General features: G+C 46.1%; 3 protein-coding genes across 3 annotated transcripts; 2 read left to right on the top strand and 1 right to left on the bottom strand.

Moving 5' to 3' along the window:
* The first annotated feature begins 4,172 nt into the window (after positions 1–4,172).
* LOC119362087 lies at positions 4,173–7,148 on the top strand. Its single transcript, XM_037627256.1, has 4 exons — positions 4,173–4,450; positions 6,082–6,184; positions 6,701–6,865; positions 6,959–7,148. Exons 1-4 carry the CDS (start codon positions 4,173–4,175, stop codon positions 7,088–7,090), a joined length of 678 nt encoding a protein of 225 aa, XP_037483153.1. The 3' UTR covers positions 7,091–7,148.
* Positions 7,149–8,892: 1,744 nt separating this feature from the next.
* Positions 8,893–13,586, top strand: LOC119362083 (aspartyl protease family protein 1-like). The gene is made up of 10 exons (XM_037627253.1): positions 8,893–9,352; positions 9,445–9,583; positions 10,935–11,158; positions 11,241–11,465; positions 11,556–11,691; positions 11,770–11,843; positions 11,940–12,039; positions 12,122–12,182; positions 13,039–13,110; positions 13,186–13,586. Exons 1-10 carry the CDS (start codon positions 9,048–9,050, stop codon positions 13,392–13,394), a joined length of 1,545 nt encoding a protein of 514 aa, XP_037483150.1. The 5' UTR covers positions 8,893–9,047; the 3' UTR covers positions 13,395–13,586.
* A 169-nt stretch (positions 13,587–13,755) lies between these two features.
* Positions 13,756–15,503, bottom strand: LOC119362084. Its single transcript, XM_037627254.1, has 5 exons — positions 15,249–15,503; positions 14,999–15,121; positions 14,671–14,913; positions 14,400–14,573; positions 13,756–14,292 (listed from the first exon to the last, which is right to left on the bottom strand). The coding sequence occupies exons 1-5, from the start codon at positions 15,375–15,377 to the stop codon at positions 13,993–13,995; spliced, it is 969 nt and encodes a 322-aa protein (XP_037483151.1). The 5' UTR covers positions 15,378–15,503; the 3' UTR covers positions 13,756–13,992.
* Positions 15,504–17,629: the final 2,126 nt, after the last annotated feature.

The raw sequence follows: 17,629 nt of genomic DNA, 5'->3' as shown, positions 1-17,629 counted from the left end.
CAGCTTGTTTCTTATGAGCAGGGAAATATTTAGCAGAGAAGTAATAAATCATATCCTGGGGACTACGTACACAACCAGGATCAAGAGAATTAAACCAAGTTTTAGCACCACCCTTTAATGAGAACGGAAATATCTTAATGATATAATAATAGCGAGACTTTTCATCATTAGTAAACAAGGTGGCTATATCATTCAACTTGATAAGATGTGCCACAACAATTTCAGATTCATAGCCATAAAAAGGATCAGATTCAACCAAAATAATTATCTCAGGATCAACAGAGAATTCATAATCCTTATCAGTAACAAAGATAGGTGAAGTAGCAAAAGCAGGGTCATATTTCATCCTAGCATTCAGAGTTTTCTGTTTAAGTTTAGCTAATAATTTCTTAAGATCAGATCTATCATTGCAAGCAAAAAGATCTCAAGCAGTTTCTTCATCCATAACATAACCCTCAGGAACAACAGGCAATTCATATTTAGGGGGAGAACCTTCATCATCACTATCATCAATAATTTCATCTTCAATAATTTCATTCTCTCTAACCCTAGCAAGTTGTTCATCTAGAAATTCACCTAATGACACAGTAGTATCAAGCACAGAAGTAGTTTCATCAAGTATCATGCATAGTAGAAGTGGCATCATCAATAACATACGACATATCAGAATTCATAGCAGTAGCAGGTTTAGGTGTCGCAAACTTACTCAAAACAGAAGGAGAATCTAGTGCAGAGCTAGATGGCAGTTCCTTACCTCCCCTCGTAGTTGAGGGAAAAATCTTAGTTCTTTCGTCTTTCAAATTCCTCATAGTGATCAGCAGATATAAATCCCAAGTGACTCAAAGAATAGAGCTATGCTCCCCAGCAACGGCGCCAAAAAATAGTCTTGATAACCCACAAGTATAGGGAATCGCAACAGTTTTCGAGGGTAGAGTATTCAACCCAAATTTATTGATTCGACACAAGGGAAGCCAAAGAATATTCTCAAGTATTAGCAGTTGAGTTGTCAATTCAACCACACCTGGATAACTTAGTATCTGCAGCAACGTATTTAGTAGCAAAGTAGTATGGAAGTAATGGTAACAGTGGTAAAAGTAACGATAGCAGTTTTATAGTAATTGTAATAGTAGCAACGGAAAAGTAAATAAGCGAAGCACAATATGTGAAAAGCTCGTAGGCATTGGATCAGTGATGGATAATTATGTCGGATGCGATTTCTCATGTAATAGTTATAACATAGGGTGACATAGAACTAGCTCCAGTTCATCAACGTAATGTAGGCATGTATTCCGAATATAGTCATACGTGCTCACGGAAAAGAACTTGCATGACATCTTTTGTCCTATCCTCCCATGGCAGCGGGGTCCTAGTGGAAACTAAGGGATATTAAGGCATCCTTTTAATAGAGTACCGGACCAAAGCATTAACACATAGTGAATACATGAACTCCTCAAACTACGGTCATCACCGAGAAGTATCCCGATTATTGTCACTTCGGAGTTGTCGGATCATAACACATAATAGGTGACTATAGACTTGCAAGATAGGATCAAGAACTAACATATATTCATGAAAACATAATAGGTTCAGATCTGAAATCATGGCACTCGGGCCCTAGTGACAAGCATTAAGCATAGCAAAGTCATAGCAACATCAATCTCAGAACATAGTGGATACTAGGGATCAAACCCTAACAAAACTAACTTGCTTACATGGTAAATCTCATCCAACCCATTAACGTCCAACAAGCCTATGATGAAATTACTCACGCACGATGGTGAGCATCATGAAATTGATGATGGAGGATGGTTGATGATGACGACGACGACGAATCCCCCTCTCCGGAGCCCTGAACGGACTCCAGGTCAGCCCTCCCGAGAGAGATTAGGGCTTGGCGCCGGCTCCGTATCGTAAAACGCGATGAAACTTTCTCTCTGATTTTTTTCTCCGCGAAACGGAATATATAGAGTTAGAGTTGAGGTCGGTGGAGCATCAAGGGGCCCACGAGACAGGGGGGCGCGCCCAGGGGAGGGGGCACGCCCCCACCCTTGTGGACAGGGTGTGGGGCCCCTGGCCTTGATTCTTTCGCTAGTATTTTTTTTTAATTTTCAAAAGTTATCTCCGTGGATTTTCAGGTCATTCCGAGAACTTTTGTTTTCTGCACAATAAACACCACCATGGCAGTTCTGCTGAAAACAGCGTCAGTCCGGGTTAGTTTCATTCAAATTATGCAAATTAGAGTCCAAAATAAGGGCAAAAGTGTTTGGAAAAGTAGATACGTTGGAGACGTATCACATAACAACATTGATAAAGATCAGGTGGATGAACTGCCACGGTTTCCATGCCAAACGACCGCTCATGCGAGCGCTCGCAGCCCCACCATTATTTCTCGTACCTCGCCTCCTGGCTTGACTCCGTGTGGGCCTCTTCCCGACTCCCCAGCGCCACGGGTACTCCCTTCCCTCCATCCCCTCCCCGGCGACGGGATCCACCGCCCAACGATTGACGCCCATGACACCCGCTACTACCTCCTGCCCACCGTGGTTGGAGGCGGAGCTTCTGGTGTCAGCGTTCGAGTTGCAGTGATCCATCGCCAGATGGTGGCCTGCGGCGCGTCCTGGATTCAGGTTTGATCCGACGACCCCAGTGCTCCCCGGATCTAGACCAGCGCTACGCCTGCAGATCAATCCCCGCTTGATGCCCACGACATCGGCCGCTACCTCCTGCCCGCCATGGTTGGAGGCTGAGCTTCTGGCATCGGCGATCGAGCGGCGGTGGTGTGTTGCCAGATCCCAGCGGTGCTCTGGGTAGGTGAAGTGGCGGCCGGCGGCGCAGCCTGAATTCAGGTGAGCACCGGGTGGTGGTCTGGGTAGGTGAAGTTGGAGCGGCGTTGCTCGTCGTTGACCTGCCTCGCCTCCTCTCCATTGCTCGGCGGCAGTACGTAGCGTCCACGTTGTGTCGTGAGACGTTGACTAGTGGCCCCCTTCTTCTAGTTTAACGGCTAGGTCAACAACGTCATGTTGTGTTTGCCAGGTCAGCACTTACTGTGGGCCCCATCGGTCAGAAACCGTGTCACTATGTGCTTACTGACTAATCAACGTTTTCTGAAAACTGTCACCACAATGGTGTGGTTTTTTGCAAAAAAAATAAAAATCGAATGGTGGTGGTTTTCTGAATTAGGGTCCTTAATTGTGGTGGTTTTTTGAATTTTACTCGGGATTGTAGCACTTCTCATACTTGATTAATACATTCATCCCCTTTACCCCGCAAGAAAAGAGAGCAAAATTAACATATTTCTTTCCCTACGAAAAGAACTCAACAACTCTATTATTGTGATAATCAAACGAAGTATATAATACATTTATTCTAGTGTTTTTGCATTTGTATTTCAAAAACAAATTGGCATTCAATCGTCCGGCGGCATGACAACGGTAATACATTGCCCCTGTGATGCGACTCTGGGTGTCATGCGTTGCGGCTGCAGCACACACTTTTTTAAATAGTTATTTGTTTCATTCTTCTCCATTTTTTGTTTTTCACGTTTCTGTACTCCGAAAGAAATACTCCCGAATGGCTATGTTTCGTCCGTATATAGTTCCTCCGTTCAGAAATACTCCCTCCGTCCGGAAATACTTGTCATCAAAATGAATAAAAGGAGATGTATCTAGATGTATTTTAGTTCTAGATACATCCCTTTTTGTCCATTTTGATGACAAGTATTTTCGGACGGAGGGAGTAGTTGTCACTCGAACAGACATATCTAGAATACATCTATTAAGCTCGTCGGATACTAGTTGTCGCTTAAACGGATGTACATGTCTAGATACATTCGTTTGAGCGACAACTATGTGTGTAGACCCGGATAGGGTGAGTATAGAAGTGTTTCCAGGCTTGGTGAATGCGTGATGCATTATCAGGAAGCTAGTAACGACCTATGATTCTACCACTATGAATGACAGTTTTCACGGTAATAATGACATTCCATCTGAACCCCTAAACGTACGTTGGCTGCCAGATACCATGCACAGGTCTCTTATTCTATCGAGCATATAAATATCAGTTCGCACGCCCTAGAGTGCTCACCTTGTTGGTTACTGTAGCTCAACAACCTGACACGTACGAGTAGCTAGCACTGTGACTGTGTGAGAGGCTGGTGACCGATCGATCCATCGATGGAGGCCAGACGACAGTGTCACCGCGTGTCGCCCCTGCTGCTGGTGCTGCTGGCGGTGGTGATCACGGCCGGGCGCTGCGGCGCGCAGGTGCCGGTCCCGGCGAGGACGGATGGGTTCGTGTACGGGGGCCAGGCGTGGGGCGAGGCGGTGGTCGTCGAGGCCTTCTTCGACCCGCTCTGCCCCGACAGCCGCGACGCCTGGCCGGAGCTGCGGAGGGCCGCCGACCACTTCGGCGCCCGCCGCGTCGCCGTCGTCGTCCACCTCTTCCCGCTCCCGTGAGTCATCCACAGTCAACCATCGAAACCATTCTCTCTTTCCTGCATGGGATAGGAATCGTCGTCTTGGTGTTGGTAGTACCTCAGTCAGATTGTTCTGTTTCGGCTCGTAGCAAATTCACCTGTGGCCCGCGGTGATTGCTCGTGAATTCAACGACAAAATCCAACCAAAATCCCACAAAAAACCGGGTAGTACATGTCTCAGTTGTGACTTGTGACTCGCATGTTTACGTGCACTTTCACGACAAAAGCTCACTGGACACAGATAGCTTGCCTGCCTGCCTGATCCTTGGAAGTTGTCACTGCAGAGTGCTGAGTGCTAGAGGATCACAGATTCACAGGCCAAGTCTAGCTAGCCAACACGTTTCGAGAGGAGCGTGGACTGAAAACATGGAGCCTTTTCCAATGTCCTTTTAGGGAAATTTCCCAATGTTTTCTATTTGTTGTGTACCCCGCTACCGTCCATTTAACTGCACCTCACAGTATCCTCAAAAAAAAAAAAAAAACTGCACCTCACAGTTTTCGAAACAAAAAAACTGCACCTCACAGAACTGAAGTCCATTCTATTTTTAATTTGCCTGTCTAAAATAGTACTCGTTTTCAATGATAATTAAAGGCAAGATTATTCTTTACCATGGACAGGGCACACCAATTTTTTTCCCTATGGTAATTAAAGGCAAGATTAATCTGTTGCATATCATCTACTACTTTCTAACTAGAGTTCTCCAGCTTTATAGCTAGAGAAAACAAAAACACCACTATAATAGCTGCCACATACTATTTATTTTTCTTCCATGCAAGTGTGCATATCTTTCGGGTATTCGTGGAAGAAAATAAGAGCTGCTTTCGGCTCGTGTGAATTCAATCAGCCTCCCACTCAGAAAAGAAAACGAAAAAAAGGAAAAAAAAGAGATGCCTCAGTTATTAGGCAAACACAATGATAAGACATATGAGGCCGGTGCAAGTCATGACAAATATCATTCACAACCCTAATTAATATTAGATCCATGTATACGATTCTATGATGCCATGATTTTCACACTTGAAGTTTGATCCTCGGCTTGAGGGACGAAAGGAGCATTAAATGACACCAAATTTAAATTCAAATTCAAATCCTAACTGTTTTTGTCTTCTTATATTTTTTTTATTTCTTGTGCAATCTAATTTGGGCACGAAACTTGATGGAATGGCCGATGCATCGATCTGTACCAATGGTTTCAACTATTTTGGAGAACTTTAATTTCTTGAAATTTTGGTTGTGATTTTCCGTGCATATGTAGATACGTAGCATAAAAATAGCGTGAGAAGAGGGATATTCGAATACATTCTCTGAAATTTGTATTGCACACTTTGCAACCAATAAAATAAACTAAGTTTCTTCCACTCAGCCAAAAAAAAACTAAATTGTTAAAGGTATTATTTTTTACAATATGCTTTAGGTAGTTTTTTTAGTTGGATATGCCTTAGGTATGGTAGTTATTACTACCTCTGTCCTGATTTATTATCATCAGTTTTTCATTCGATACACCGAATGCTTTTGGCTTACAAAAATCATAATGGAGCAACAAGCACAACGACTCGATAAATATTTTACTGATTTCACGGTGCGATTTTCTCTGTGAAATGTGCAGTTACCACAGCAGCTCCTTCATTGCTTGCCGGTCGATCCACGCGGTGCACAAGCTAAATGCGTCAGCTGTGTATCCCCTGCTCGAAAAGTTCTTCAAATACCAGGTTAATTATCGCTTGCCTGCCTGTTTCTTTATATAATTTACTAAAAGAGAAGAAGCAAAAGGTGTGTAAGAAAAGGAGAAAAAACATATTCAGGCATAACTTGAGATGTTTTGTGCTGCCTCTTGTGTGAACACCACAACTAATATAAGCACAAAGGCGTTGTTGCTTTTTCTTTAGATGGAGATGACTAGGCATTGCTTTGGAAGCACTAATAGGTGCAGTGCAATGCAGCTTTTTGAGGCAAAGAGAGGGAACCGAGAAGCACCCTGCTCACATCCCATTGGATGAAACCGCCATGCACTTACTTTTGTCCATGTCAAGTCATATATACAGGCAAAAGCTTATATCCAAAGCTAGCTTTTTCAGTATGGATTAGCCGGTGCATACATCAAGCATGCATAAGCATAATATGAGACTTTGTTTCTCTTTTTTGAGGGGGAAGTACCCCTGAGATTGGTCACAACATATAACACACACAATAAGATCACAAGGAATTAACGGATGGTAACATTTCAGGAGGGTTATTACAACACGCCGACATACACCAAAACAAGAGCGGCGGTGGTCGCCAAAATAGCAAACAACCTTGTCGCCCCCGTCATCGGCGAAGCCAATTTGGCTGCATACAGAGCGGGCTTCAACGACTCGCGGTCGGATCAGGCCGCAAGGATTTCCTTCAAGGTTTGTTGAACTTGTCCCGCATTGTATGCCGTATTTTATAATTTGTATTTTTTCTAGACACGATATTCACCTTATGTTTTCTCTATTTTGTAGTTTGGTTGTGCACGAGGTGTCACCTGGACACCCTACTACTTTGTTAATGGCATACCACTCGTCGACCTTGATTTTCCTCTGGACTATGACAAGTGGGTATCCACACTTGATCCGCTGGTTGGCAAGATGTAGGCAGCTTTCATGCTGCAAATAAATAACTGGAAATTGTAGAAAATATTAGCGAAATAAGTGGTGGACATAAATAGGTTGATTTTTTCATGATGTACATGGAAATATGTGTTGATTATCACAATAATGTTTGTAAATGAGGCATGTAGTTCTCTCGAGGGCAACCAAAGAGTCCACCCCCCCCCCCTCGTGCACACAAAAATCAATTCACAATTGATATATAATAGTCTCGTTCATGAAGTAATGCAACGTTTGACACAAATGTTGCGGAAGATGTTTTCGCAAGCCAAAAGATCATTCACATCGGAACCAATATCACATATTGGTTACTGAAAGATTGATTCATTACACATCTATTACTTCCACAGCATTAATCTAATTCCCTTCACGCTAGGTGCGATGTCTCTGTTGTTGCCATACCTCACACCAACAACATACACATGTATTCCCTAAAAAACATACACATGCACTCTTAGGGCGTGTTCGACAACACTCTGGCAGCCAACTTCTCCAGCTCCACGATTGGAGATGAGCCGAACGCTCTGACTCCACGGAGTTCGGAATTGAGAAGCCAGCTGCCGCGTAGTGTAAAAACAGAGGAGTTGAGAAGCCGGCCTTTTTCCAGCTCTGAAAATTGAAGAAGCAGGAGTTGAGACATATTACAACCAGATGCCACTGCTAAGTGAGTCTGTAGCGTACCGGTTCGCTCATTCTGTTTCTCTCCCGATATTTTTCTCTCCTTCCCGACCAGATGGACGGGGAGATGATGCTGGGAGCGGACGGCCGAACGATTCCCTAGACCGATTGGGCCACATGCGCTTAAATGGGCCGGAGGCATGGTACAACGACCAAATCGAGAAGCCGCCATGCCAAACGATTTTCCAGTCGCCACATGAAGTGAGAAGCCACACAAGAAGCCAGATTTGAGAAGTTTTAGAGAAGTTGGGAGGTTTCAGAACACACCCTTATTTGTGGATAGGGCCTAGTTGTCGAACTAAGTCAGACTATTTCTTTTATATGCAATGGCATTTAACATAAACTATTTATGCAAAATCCATTTAAAACACATCTAAATAATGATTTTATTGATGACTCTAGATAACATACAATTTTGACTTAGGTAACAGATAAAACAAAACACGTGGACGATTAAAATACAGAAATGGTGTGGCAGGCCCATTTGAATCATGTAACATTAGCGAATCACAGAAATTTGCATGAAAATAAATAAATAAAAAATTGTAAAAAGAGCTTTGAGTGGATGGAGCCTTTTCACCAAAATATAGGGCAAAGTAGTCCTTTAGAAGTTTTCCTAACTCGTAACGATTTCAATCCTGCGAATCAAATGGCCGTGCATGACAAATTCCTACGGATTCAAATCCTCCAATAATTCCGTGAAGTTCTTTTGGATCAAAGGAGGCTACGGGCGGCTGCGGCTGTGCTCATCAATCGATCCATATGCACGATTCTTTACTCTTTCAGACCCAACCGGTGGTTGCATGGTTAGGAGGGTGGCGTTGCCCCCAGCTCACCGGGGATCAAACCTCATGTTTAACGCTTTGGAACGATAAGACACTTGTAACTACTCCTAGATCACTGGCGTTTTGCGACGAAGATGGACGGTGAGAGGGGAGGAGGGAGGGAGGAGAAAGGTGGAAAGGGGGATGCCATTAGGCGGAAGAGAGAACTCCTTTTCATTTTACAGCCCAGCCCACGAGTAACAAGAAAATAAAGCAAAGCGAACAACAATTATTGCCCTCCCTACTCTAGAACCCGCTAAAAATAATCCATCCCAGCGCAAAGCAAAGCGACTCGACGCCGCACCCACTGACACTCCGACACACAGGCAGCACATCCGGCAGGCCGGAGCCCCGTCGCCGGCCAGCCGCCGCCGCACACGACCGTCAGCTCAGCTCCACGCCTTGCCGGACCGGAGGCACATGCGGCGGCCGCGTCCCCGATGTTGACCGCGCCCCAGCTCCTGCTCCCGGCCCTCCTCCTCGTCGCCGGCGTCGGCGTCGCGGGCGGGGCGCCGTCGCTGGAGTTCCACCACCGGTTCTCCGCGCGCGTGCGGCGCTGGGCCGACTCCCGCGGCCACGAGCTCCCCGGCGGCTGGCCGGCGCCCGGCGGCGCCGCCTACGTCGCCGCGCTCGCCGGCCACGACCGCCACCGCGCGCTGTCGGCCTCCGCCGCCGGAGGAGGGGGCCGCCCGCCGCTCACCTTCTCCGAGGGCAACGCCACGCTGAAGGTCAGCAACCTCGGATTGTAAGCCCCCTCCAGCCACCACCTACCCCTCCGGAGATTCTGTGTGCTTCGGAATTCAGATGCTCAGTACTGTTTTCGATTTCTGGCTGTAGCCTGCACTACGCGCTGGTGACGGTGGGCACGCCGGGGCACACGTTCATGGTGGCGCTCGACACCGGCAGCGACCTCTTCTGGCTCCCCTGCCAGTGCGACGGCTGCACGCCGCCGCCCTCTTCGGCCGCGTCCGCACCGGTAACACCTCCATCCCCCGCTCAGAGTCCCGCTCGCTGGCTGGCTTTTGATGCCCAAACGGGCGTCGCTGCAGAGCCGAGTTCATACGCCACATGTTTGTTTATATCGTATTCTGTTCCTATTAAAAATTTGCTCCGTCGTATGTCCTAATATGGCGGCGAAATCAATGGAAAGTGTGAATTCAGAAGCTCAATGTAGGCCTGTTTGAGTCAGGGGCCTGCCTGTGGTATCATCATCTCACACTTCATATGTGTGACTATGAGGCAATATTTTGCATACAACACCGTCCGATCTGGCACCTCAGCAGTTACTGTCAAGTGGCATGAATTTCACTGCAATGTTGTTTAACCCAAGTATAATTAATTTCTCAAATTTCAGCCTCTCCTACCTGCTGTGCTGCCATTGTGGACAATTATGGTTGTCACAGTCTATGCATCCGAAAGATAATGTGTTACTCCCTCCGTTCCAAAATAGATGAAATTTCCAAAATAGATGTAATACAAGTTGAGTCATCTATTTTGGAACGGAGGGAGTAGATGTGTATCGTTAATGTGTATTTCCGCACTACTTATCTAAACTCTTGAATAGTAATAAAATTGCTTACGTGATCATTTCTCATGTAGCACTGATCGGCCGTGATAAGTTAGGGGGTGGATTTTCAGTGTTCTTTGACTGCTCGTAGTTAATTACAGGACTGTTCTTTTCTATTGTGTCATTATTCTAGGTGCAGTTAACCATGGAGAATAAGAAAGGTCTGAATTGTAGATCTAGTTTCAAGTTCTACACACATTTCATTTGCGTTTGCACCTTGTTTTATGTTGCTTTGATCATAGGCTGGCTCAAACCACATAAATCTGAATTGTTTTAATTTACTGAAAGAAAAAAAAAATTCTCTAGTCTTTTTAATTTTATTGACTTATATCCTTGTTTTACCGGATTGTTGAAAGAATCACCTGACCAGATTGTTATGCATACATCTACATGAGTAGCACCTGAGTGTACCTTTTTGGGTTTTCTCTTCTTGTTTGCACAGCCACTGTTCGACAGTTAATATTCAGGTCTAATGGTAGTCTGTTTTACGGTGTTTGCTATCCTTAGCACTACATATATTTGGTGTAGGGGCCATTAGGGACAACCCTGTTGTTCCCAAAATTATTCTTCATATCTTGATCTCTGTTCATTGTAAGAACGTTTTTCTTTCCTTTCCCCCCTCTCAGTAGTATCATTTGTGATGTGGTAACTCACGTGTTATCTAGCCTTTTCTTGTTACCTTGTTGTATGCCTGCATTTTTCTCTTTTTAGAGTTACATTTTTTTTCTACTTATAGTTCGTTAATTTTCTGAGATTTCAGGCTTCGTTTTACATCCCTTCGTTGTCATCAACAAGCCAATCAGTTCCTTGCAATAGTGACTTTTGTGGTCTTAGAAAAGAATGCTCTACAACATCAAGTTGTCCATACAAGATGGTGTATGTCTCCGCAGACACATCATCTTCTGGATTTCTTGTCGAGGATGTGCTTTACCTATCAACAGAGGACACTCACCCTCAATTTCTCAAGGCACAAATAATGTTTGGGTAATATTTATTCTGTATGTGGCGAGATGAAAATATTATTTTCAGCATTTTGATAAACATTGATCTGTTCAATTTTTTTCAGTTGTGGAGAGGTTCAGACAGGCTCATTTCTGGATGCTGCTGCTCCAAACGGTCTTTTCGGACTTGGGGTAGACATGATATCAGTTCCTAGCATTCTAGCTCAGAAAGGTCTGACATCAAATTCCTTCTCAATGTGTTTTGGCCGTGATGGTATTGGGAGGATCAGTTTTGGAGACCAAGGCAGCTCTGACCAAGAAGAGACACCACTTGACATCAATCAGAAACAGTGAGCAAAATTTGCCATTTACCTTGCCAAGTCCATTGCTGTCTGCCTCCTGCTAATTTGGCCTGCCTGGGATAATTTCTTGTTTTCCAGCCCCACATATGCTATCACCATCACTGGGATTGTTGTCGGAAATAACCTAATGGATTTGGAAGTTAGTACAATTTTCGACACAGGGACGTCCTTCACATACTTGGCAGACCCAGCATATACATATATAACAGATGGTGTAAGTAATTAAATTTTCTGTCTTGGTTTGGTCTTGCTTCAATAGGGGAATGTTCATGCCGTAATTTCTCGTTTTCAGTTCCATAGCCAAGTTCAAGCAAATCGCCATGCCGCTGACTCAAGAATTCCCTTCGAATATTGCTATGATCTGAGGTTACTACTTTATGCCACAAATAAGGTTATTGTAAGAACCATTAGTTGTATGTTTTGTTAATCCATGACTAAAATGAGCAAGGTTAACTTGTGCAGCTCTAGTGAGGCAAGGATTCAAACTCCTAGTATAAGTCTTAGAACAGTAGGTGGAAGCCTGTTCCCTGCTATTGATCCAGGGCAGGTTATCTCCATTCAGGTATTGCAGGCCTCAGATTCTGCAGTCTTCTTAAGTTAGGATGATGATTATATAACCACCCTGCTGGCTTTGATATTTGCAGCAACATGAGTATGTTTATTGCTTGGCGATTGTCAAGAGCACGAAGCTAAATATAATTGGACGTAAGTTTACTGCAGAACCATTACTTTGGAACTCTTCTGTTGCACCATCATTGACACTTCTAAGCATTTTTACAATGTCATTTTTGCTCTTCATTCTTTGTATGCCAAGACCATTGACAAGAACAGAACATGTAATTTTCTCTTGCTCCCGATTAAGAATTGTGTTGTCTCCTTTTGTATCTTTTGGAGTAATTTCATCGCCATAAGCCACAACAAATCAACCTGGTGTTGCTGCAAACCAAAATCATCATGGTTTTCAACTGTAATGAATTATATTTTCACTTAAAGAAGGTAACAGAAGAGGCAATATACATAGGCATTTCAGATTCTTTTTGTTTGCTGTGATTGCCAATATCACAATTGCAAATCTGTCCAGTGGGCATACAGTTGCTTGTCTTAAATCATCTAAATGTAGCATGTATTAGGAAGCGATGTCCTAAGTTGAGATAACATCGTGTATGAACTTGGGATATAGCCTATCTGAATTATATTTATACAATATTTTTTTCTTTGGCTGCTTGTCCGAGATGGTACAATATTTGTTTGTTTTCTTGTATAAGTTCATACGGACATAAGCGCTTTTTCATATGAACTGAACCAAATAATAGTAGTAAAGAAATATGCAGCTAGTAGTCTTCCTGAGACTGGGTAGTTAGTAACTAGGGGTTGTGTAGTCTCATACCTATGAGCCTATGAGGCCCAAATATGTCCTTACAGAACTTACCACCTGATTTAGCATTGTGTTGATTTACAGACGTGTTCCTTTTTTCTTTGTTTCTAGCTGTATTTCTTTATGCACATCACATTCAACAGTAAAATCAATTAAGAAATGGACTCTGCATTGTTTGTGGTGTAGAGAATTTCATGACCGGTGTCCGCGTCGTGTTCGACCGAGAAAGGAAGATACTTGGCTGGAAGAAATTCAACTGTAAGTAAACTACCATGAATGTTTTGTTTCTTCATAGAAAGTCATTTGCTTATGCTCATTTGTGCGGATATGCAGGTTATGACACCGATAGCTTAAACCCTCTCTCCATCAACTCACGGAACTCGTCGCGTTCATCACCTGAGAATTACTCTCCTCAGGAAACGAAGAACCCAGCAGGTGCTAGCCAGTTGAGGCACGTTAGCAGCTCCCCTCCTGTGGTGTGGTGGCACAATAATAGCTTATTTTTGATGATGTTTGTGCTCCTCCATTTGCTCATCTTGTAATTGGTGCTGGAGTGAAATGGTTGTAAATTAGTATATATAGACACATTAGAGACTAACTAGGTTGTAGTTTTAGTACAGCATAGACAACAAGCACCACTTCAAATCGTCTATTCTGTCCAGGTCATCAAGAAAATGTAATCGTGATGCCGATTTTTTATGGCTAAGAACAGTAGCTTCCCTCGCTCAAGATCACACCTCGGTTTACTTGTTTTTTTTATACTAAATAAACAGAAGCTGTGAGATCATTTCGTCAGAATCATCCCAGGTTCAGACTTCAGAGTGGAACAGTCTGAATAGAGAATGCAGTAATAATTAAGTCCCGGAGATCATCTCGTCAGAACCATCCCAGGAGAGTCAGAGCTTATGGAGAGAGCATCGGACATGCTAATAATCTGTGCAGTTACAACACAGTTTCTACTATCTGAGGCGCTGAAGCCTCTGAATCTGGATCTGGATAAAAAAAGAGTCCCGGAGAGAGTGCTCAAACTGAAGCACGCAACCACAAAACAACTGTAAAAGCCAAGCCATGCCGAAGAAATTCCACCATTGGAACACACCACCCAGCAGCTCATTCTCCTCCCCGGTCCCGGGCATCCGTCTACTCGTCAGGTGACACCAGCACGCCGAGCTTGCTGCCGGGCGTGGCCGGGACCCCGTCGAACTCGCCCTCGCCGTCGAGCTTGCCCAGCGGCGACGAGAAGTCGAGCCGCATCCCCTGCATGACGGCCTCCTCGTAGGAGGAGGTGAGCAGGTGGTCCTCTTCTTCCTCCTCCTCCTGCGCGGTGAGCTGGTGGTACTCCACCAGCTGCACCAGGCTCTGGTTCTCCCGCGCCAGGTTCGCGTTCTCCTGCGCCAGCCGCGACTTCTCCGCCAGCAGCGCCTCCAGCTGCAGCCGAACCTGCCGCCCGCCGTATCACACAAGATCAAGATTGATCATCAGCTAGCCAGGCAAGACCGGTGACAATTTCTGTCGATTTTGGTTCTCGAGGTTGGTGATTTAATTACCAGGTCGTCTTCCTCGGGGGCGGCGCCGGCGCCGCCGTCGTCGTAGCCGTCCCGCAGCCGCCTGTTCTCCTCCTCCAGCAGCCCGCAGCGCTCCTGCATGAACCGCAGCTCCGACTTGATGGTCGTCAGCTCCCGCGCCAGGTTCGCCGCCCTGCCCGCCATCGACACCGCCAGCTGCACCATTTTCGTCGGTCGGAATCAGCGACGAAATCATCAGCGGAAATCGCGTGGGATAAAACGAGATTCTTTCCGCTCGCGGCCGGCCACTCACACTGCGCGCCCGCTTCAGGTTGGTGCTCTGCGCGACCTCGGCGGAGGCCAGGACAACGTCGCCGTTGGGCTCCTCACGCGGCTTCGCGTCCGCGGCCGCGCCCAAAGCTTCGTCGGCGTCTTTCTTGGCGTCCAGGGCCGCGAACTCCGTCGAGGCGCGGCAGTGCCGCTTCGCGTCGGGTTCCTCCTCTCCCCTCTCGCGCTCCCTCGCCTGGGACGAGCACATCGCCAGAGCGTTCACGCCCTGCAAAATCCGGAGCGTCAGATCGTCACCATCAGAGCGCGTCGGATCGGAACGGGGAGAGAAGAAATCCTGGAATCGTGGTTACCTTCTGGGCGGCGGTGAGGGTGTCGGAGAGCTGCGCGAGCGAGGCGGCGACGGAGTCGAGGCCGCGGACCAGCATCAGCGAGTCCTCCCGGAGCCGCTTGGGGCGCCCGGACGCCACCGCGCACTGCGCCGAGCAGATCAGATCAGATCAGAGCAGAGCAAGCACGCGTCAGGATACAACCATCTCCAGAGAGACAGAAAGAGGAATTTCAGCAAGATCGAGATCAATGGCTGCGGCGACCGGCGAGTACCGTGGACGCGGCGGAGGCGACGAGGCGGCGGTCCTCGAGGATGGTGTCGACGCGGGTGCGCAGGCCGTCCCAGAAGCGGTCGTCGGAGGCGGGGCTGACGGCGAGGGACGACGCCGCGGAGGAGTCCATCGGAGGCGGGATCAGGGGACGGGCGGGGGATGGATGCAGGCGGCGATGGGGGAGAGAAGGAAGGACGGAAGCAGAGTGTTGGTTGGGCAACGGCTAGTTCTGCTCTGCTCTGCGGTTGGATGCGCGGATGGGAGGTGGGAAACCGGTTTAAATCGGGAGCGGGCGGGCAACGGTCGAATTAAGGTGGAGGCCGGTGCAGTGCAATCCAGTGCAGGGCCCATGGCGTAGGTGAGTTCGAACATATCCAGGCTACCGCATCGTGCCAGACTTTGTTCAAACTTGCTTCAAACCAGCCAAGTTTGACGGAGTTTTGGTCGTGTCCTATTTATGTTTCTCTGGATTCGGAGAAGCGAAACGGGCGCGTTTTTTGTCGGATTATGTCGGGATGCGGGCGTGGTATCCCAAACGGCGCACACCTCGACGCGTTTGAGAGGAATGTATCGCCAATGTAAGAACCGCACGATTAAAGATCCAAATCATACAACCCGATGCTATAATGGCATCTTACAATATACTAATTAATAATGCGTAAACAAATATGTGTTCAACAAAAAAGTATGCTGGTCTGTGCAAAACGCAAACCGATATGTACATAAAACATGTTGTAACGTAATAATGCGTTATATACGCACTGAGCAAGTATCAATGTTTATACACTTCAAGCACGCACGAGACACTAGAATCGTAGTAAAACAAGGTAATGAAATAGCAATATGTATCTTGGTAAGGTAACTCGTAGACAAGGATAGCATCTCCTATTGCAAGTCATAAACATCCACACATTGAAATAAATGGGATAGCCACATTTGAAAGATAGGGAAATCCCGCTATAAAGGGATTATATTATATTAGCAGTACCATATCGTAACAGCCGTACTCGGAGTCGTAGTAAATTGTATTTGGATGTCAAAATATGTCACCATATCCTTCTGGGACTCACAATGGGTGGAGGACCCGATGGCCGAAGCTCCTACGCCATCAGGGGCGGAGACAGGCCTATGGCAAGTAGGGCTATAGCCCTAGGCCTAGTAACAATGGCCCTTGTAATTTCTTGTCAGAAAGTAGAAAAAAAAATAATCAAATTGCACCATTCAAGCTATTTAGCCCTAGGTGTAATCCGATGCTAGTTCCGCCTCTGTACGCCATTGCACCAAGCGCCGCACCATGCCGTGCCGCCGCCTCTCTCTACAGGAGGCCATCACAAGGGATTGACGGATGCACCTTCGGAAACCCAATCCATCAACTCTGGTGCTGAGGCAGTTATGTTGCTTGTCAGAGATGGCCATGGGCATAAACTTCAACAGCGAGGCGATGGACCCGGTGACTTTGTGTTGGACGGCGGATGGCAGTTACACCGCCAAATAGGAATACCTATGCCAATTAGAAGGCGCGTTGCGTCCGGACGACAAGGCACACATCTGGTCTGCCGGTGCGGCGTCGCAAGCCAAGGCGTTCCTCTCGCTAGCTGTTCGTGGACGATGTCTCATGGCAGACAACTTGGCTATCCGAGGCATACCGCACATCCCGACCTATCCGCTCTGCTTCACCGCGCTGGAGACGACCAACCATCTGCTCGTAGAGTGCATTTACACCAAGCAGTTGTGGATGGCTAAAGAGTTTGAACAACGAGACACGTAGATCTGATGACCAGAAACACCCAGATCAACAAAATGAACGGCTAGAAACGTTAAACGCGTGAGAGGCAAGGATTAGGTGCAGTTTTCCTGTCCTAAATGCATTATTCTAATTGCCTCAATAAAGGACATCTTAATTGTCATTATTTTCTAGTGGACCCCGATGACTGGGGGGGGTGGGGTGGGGGGTGGGGTGGGGTGTAGGACAATATATGTGTAGCAACTTCTTAAGAATAAGAACATTCAACTCTATATGAAACGTGCATAGTAAGAGAACATGAACTGGGATTGTATGCTCATTTAGATGCACCGTGTTATGAATGATATCATACATGCAACGTTCTAATATCCATTTGCAGGCCTACAATTTTAGTTCCCTTTTATTGCTTGTTACTTGGAAACTACCAGGTAATTGATGCTCTCATTTACGATTCTTGCAACCTCCAAAAACTTAAACTACTCAATTGTCATCGCCACTAATGAGTTTTACCTATCAAATTTTACATGTGTGGTTTGGAGTGATGGCTCAACTGCTTTATAAAAATTCTCTCACTCCCATCGTGTCAAATACAAATTAGGGTACAATACTTCCCAATGAGGACGGTGTCGTGGTGATGA

Source organism: Triticum dicoccoides, chromosome 2B, assembly GCF_002162155.2.
Source record: "Triticum dicoccoides isolate Atlit2015 ecotype Zavitan chromosome 2B, WEW_v2.0, whole genome shotgun sequence".
Lineage (NCBI taxonomy): Eukaryota > Viridiplantae > Streptophyta > Magnoliopsida > Poales > Poaceae > Triticum > Triticum dicoccoides.
This window is presented reverse-complemented; position numbering and strand designations above follow the sequence as displayed.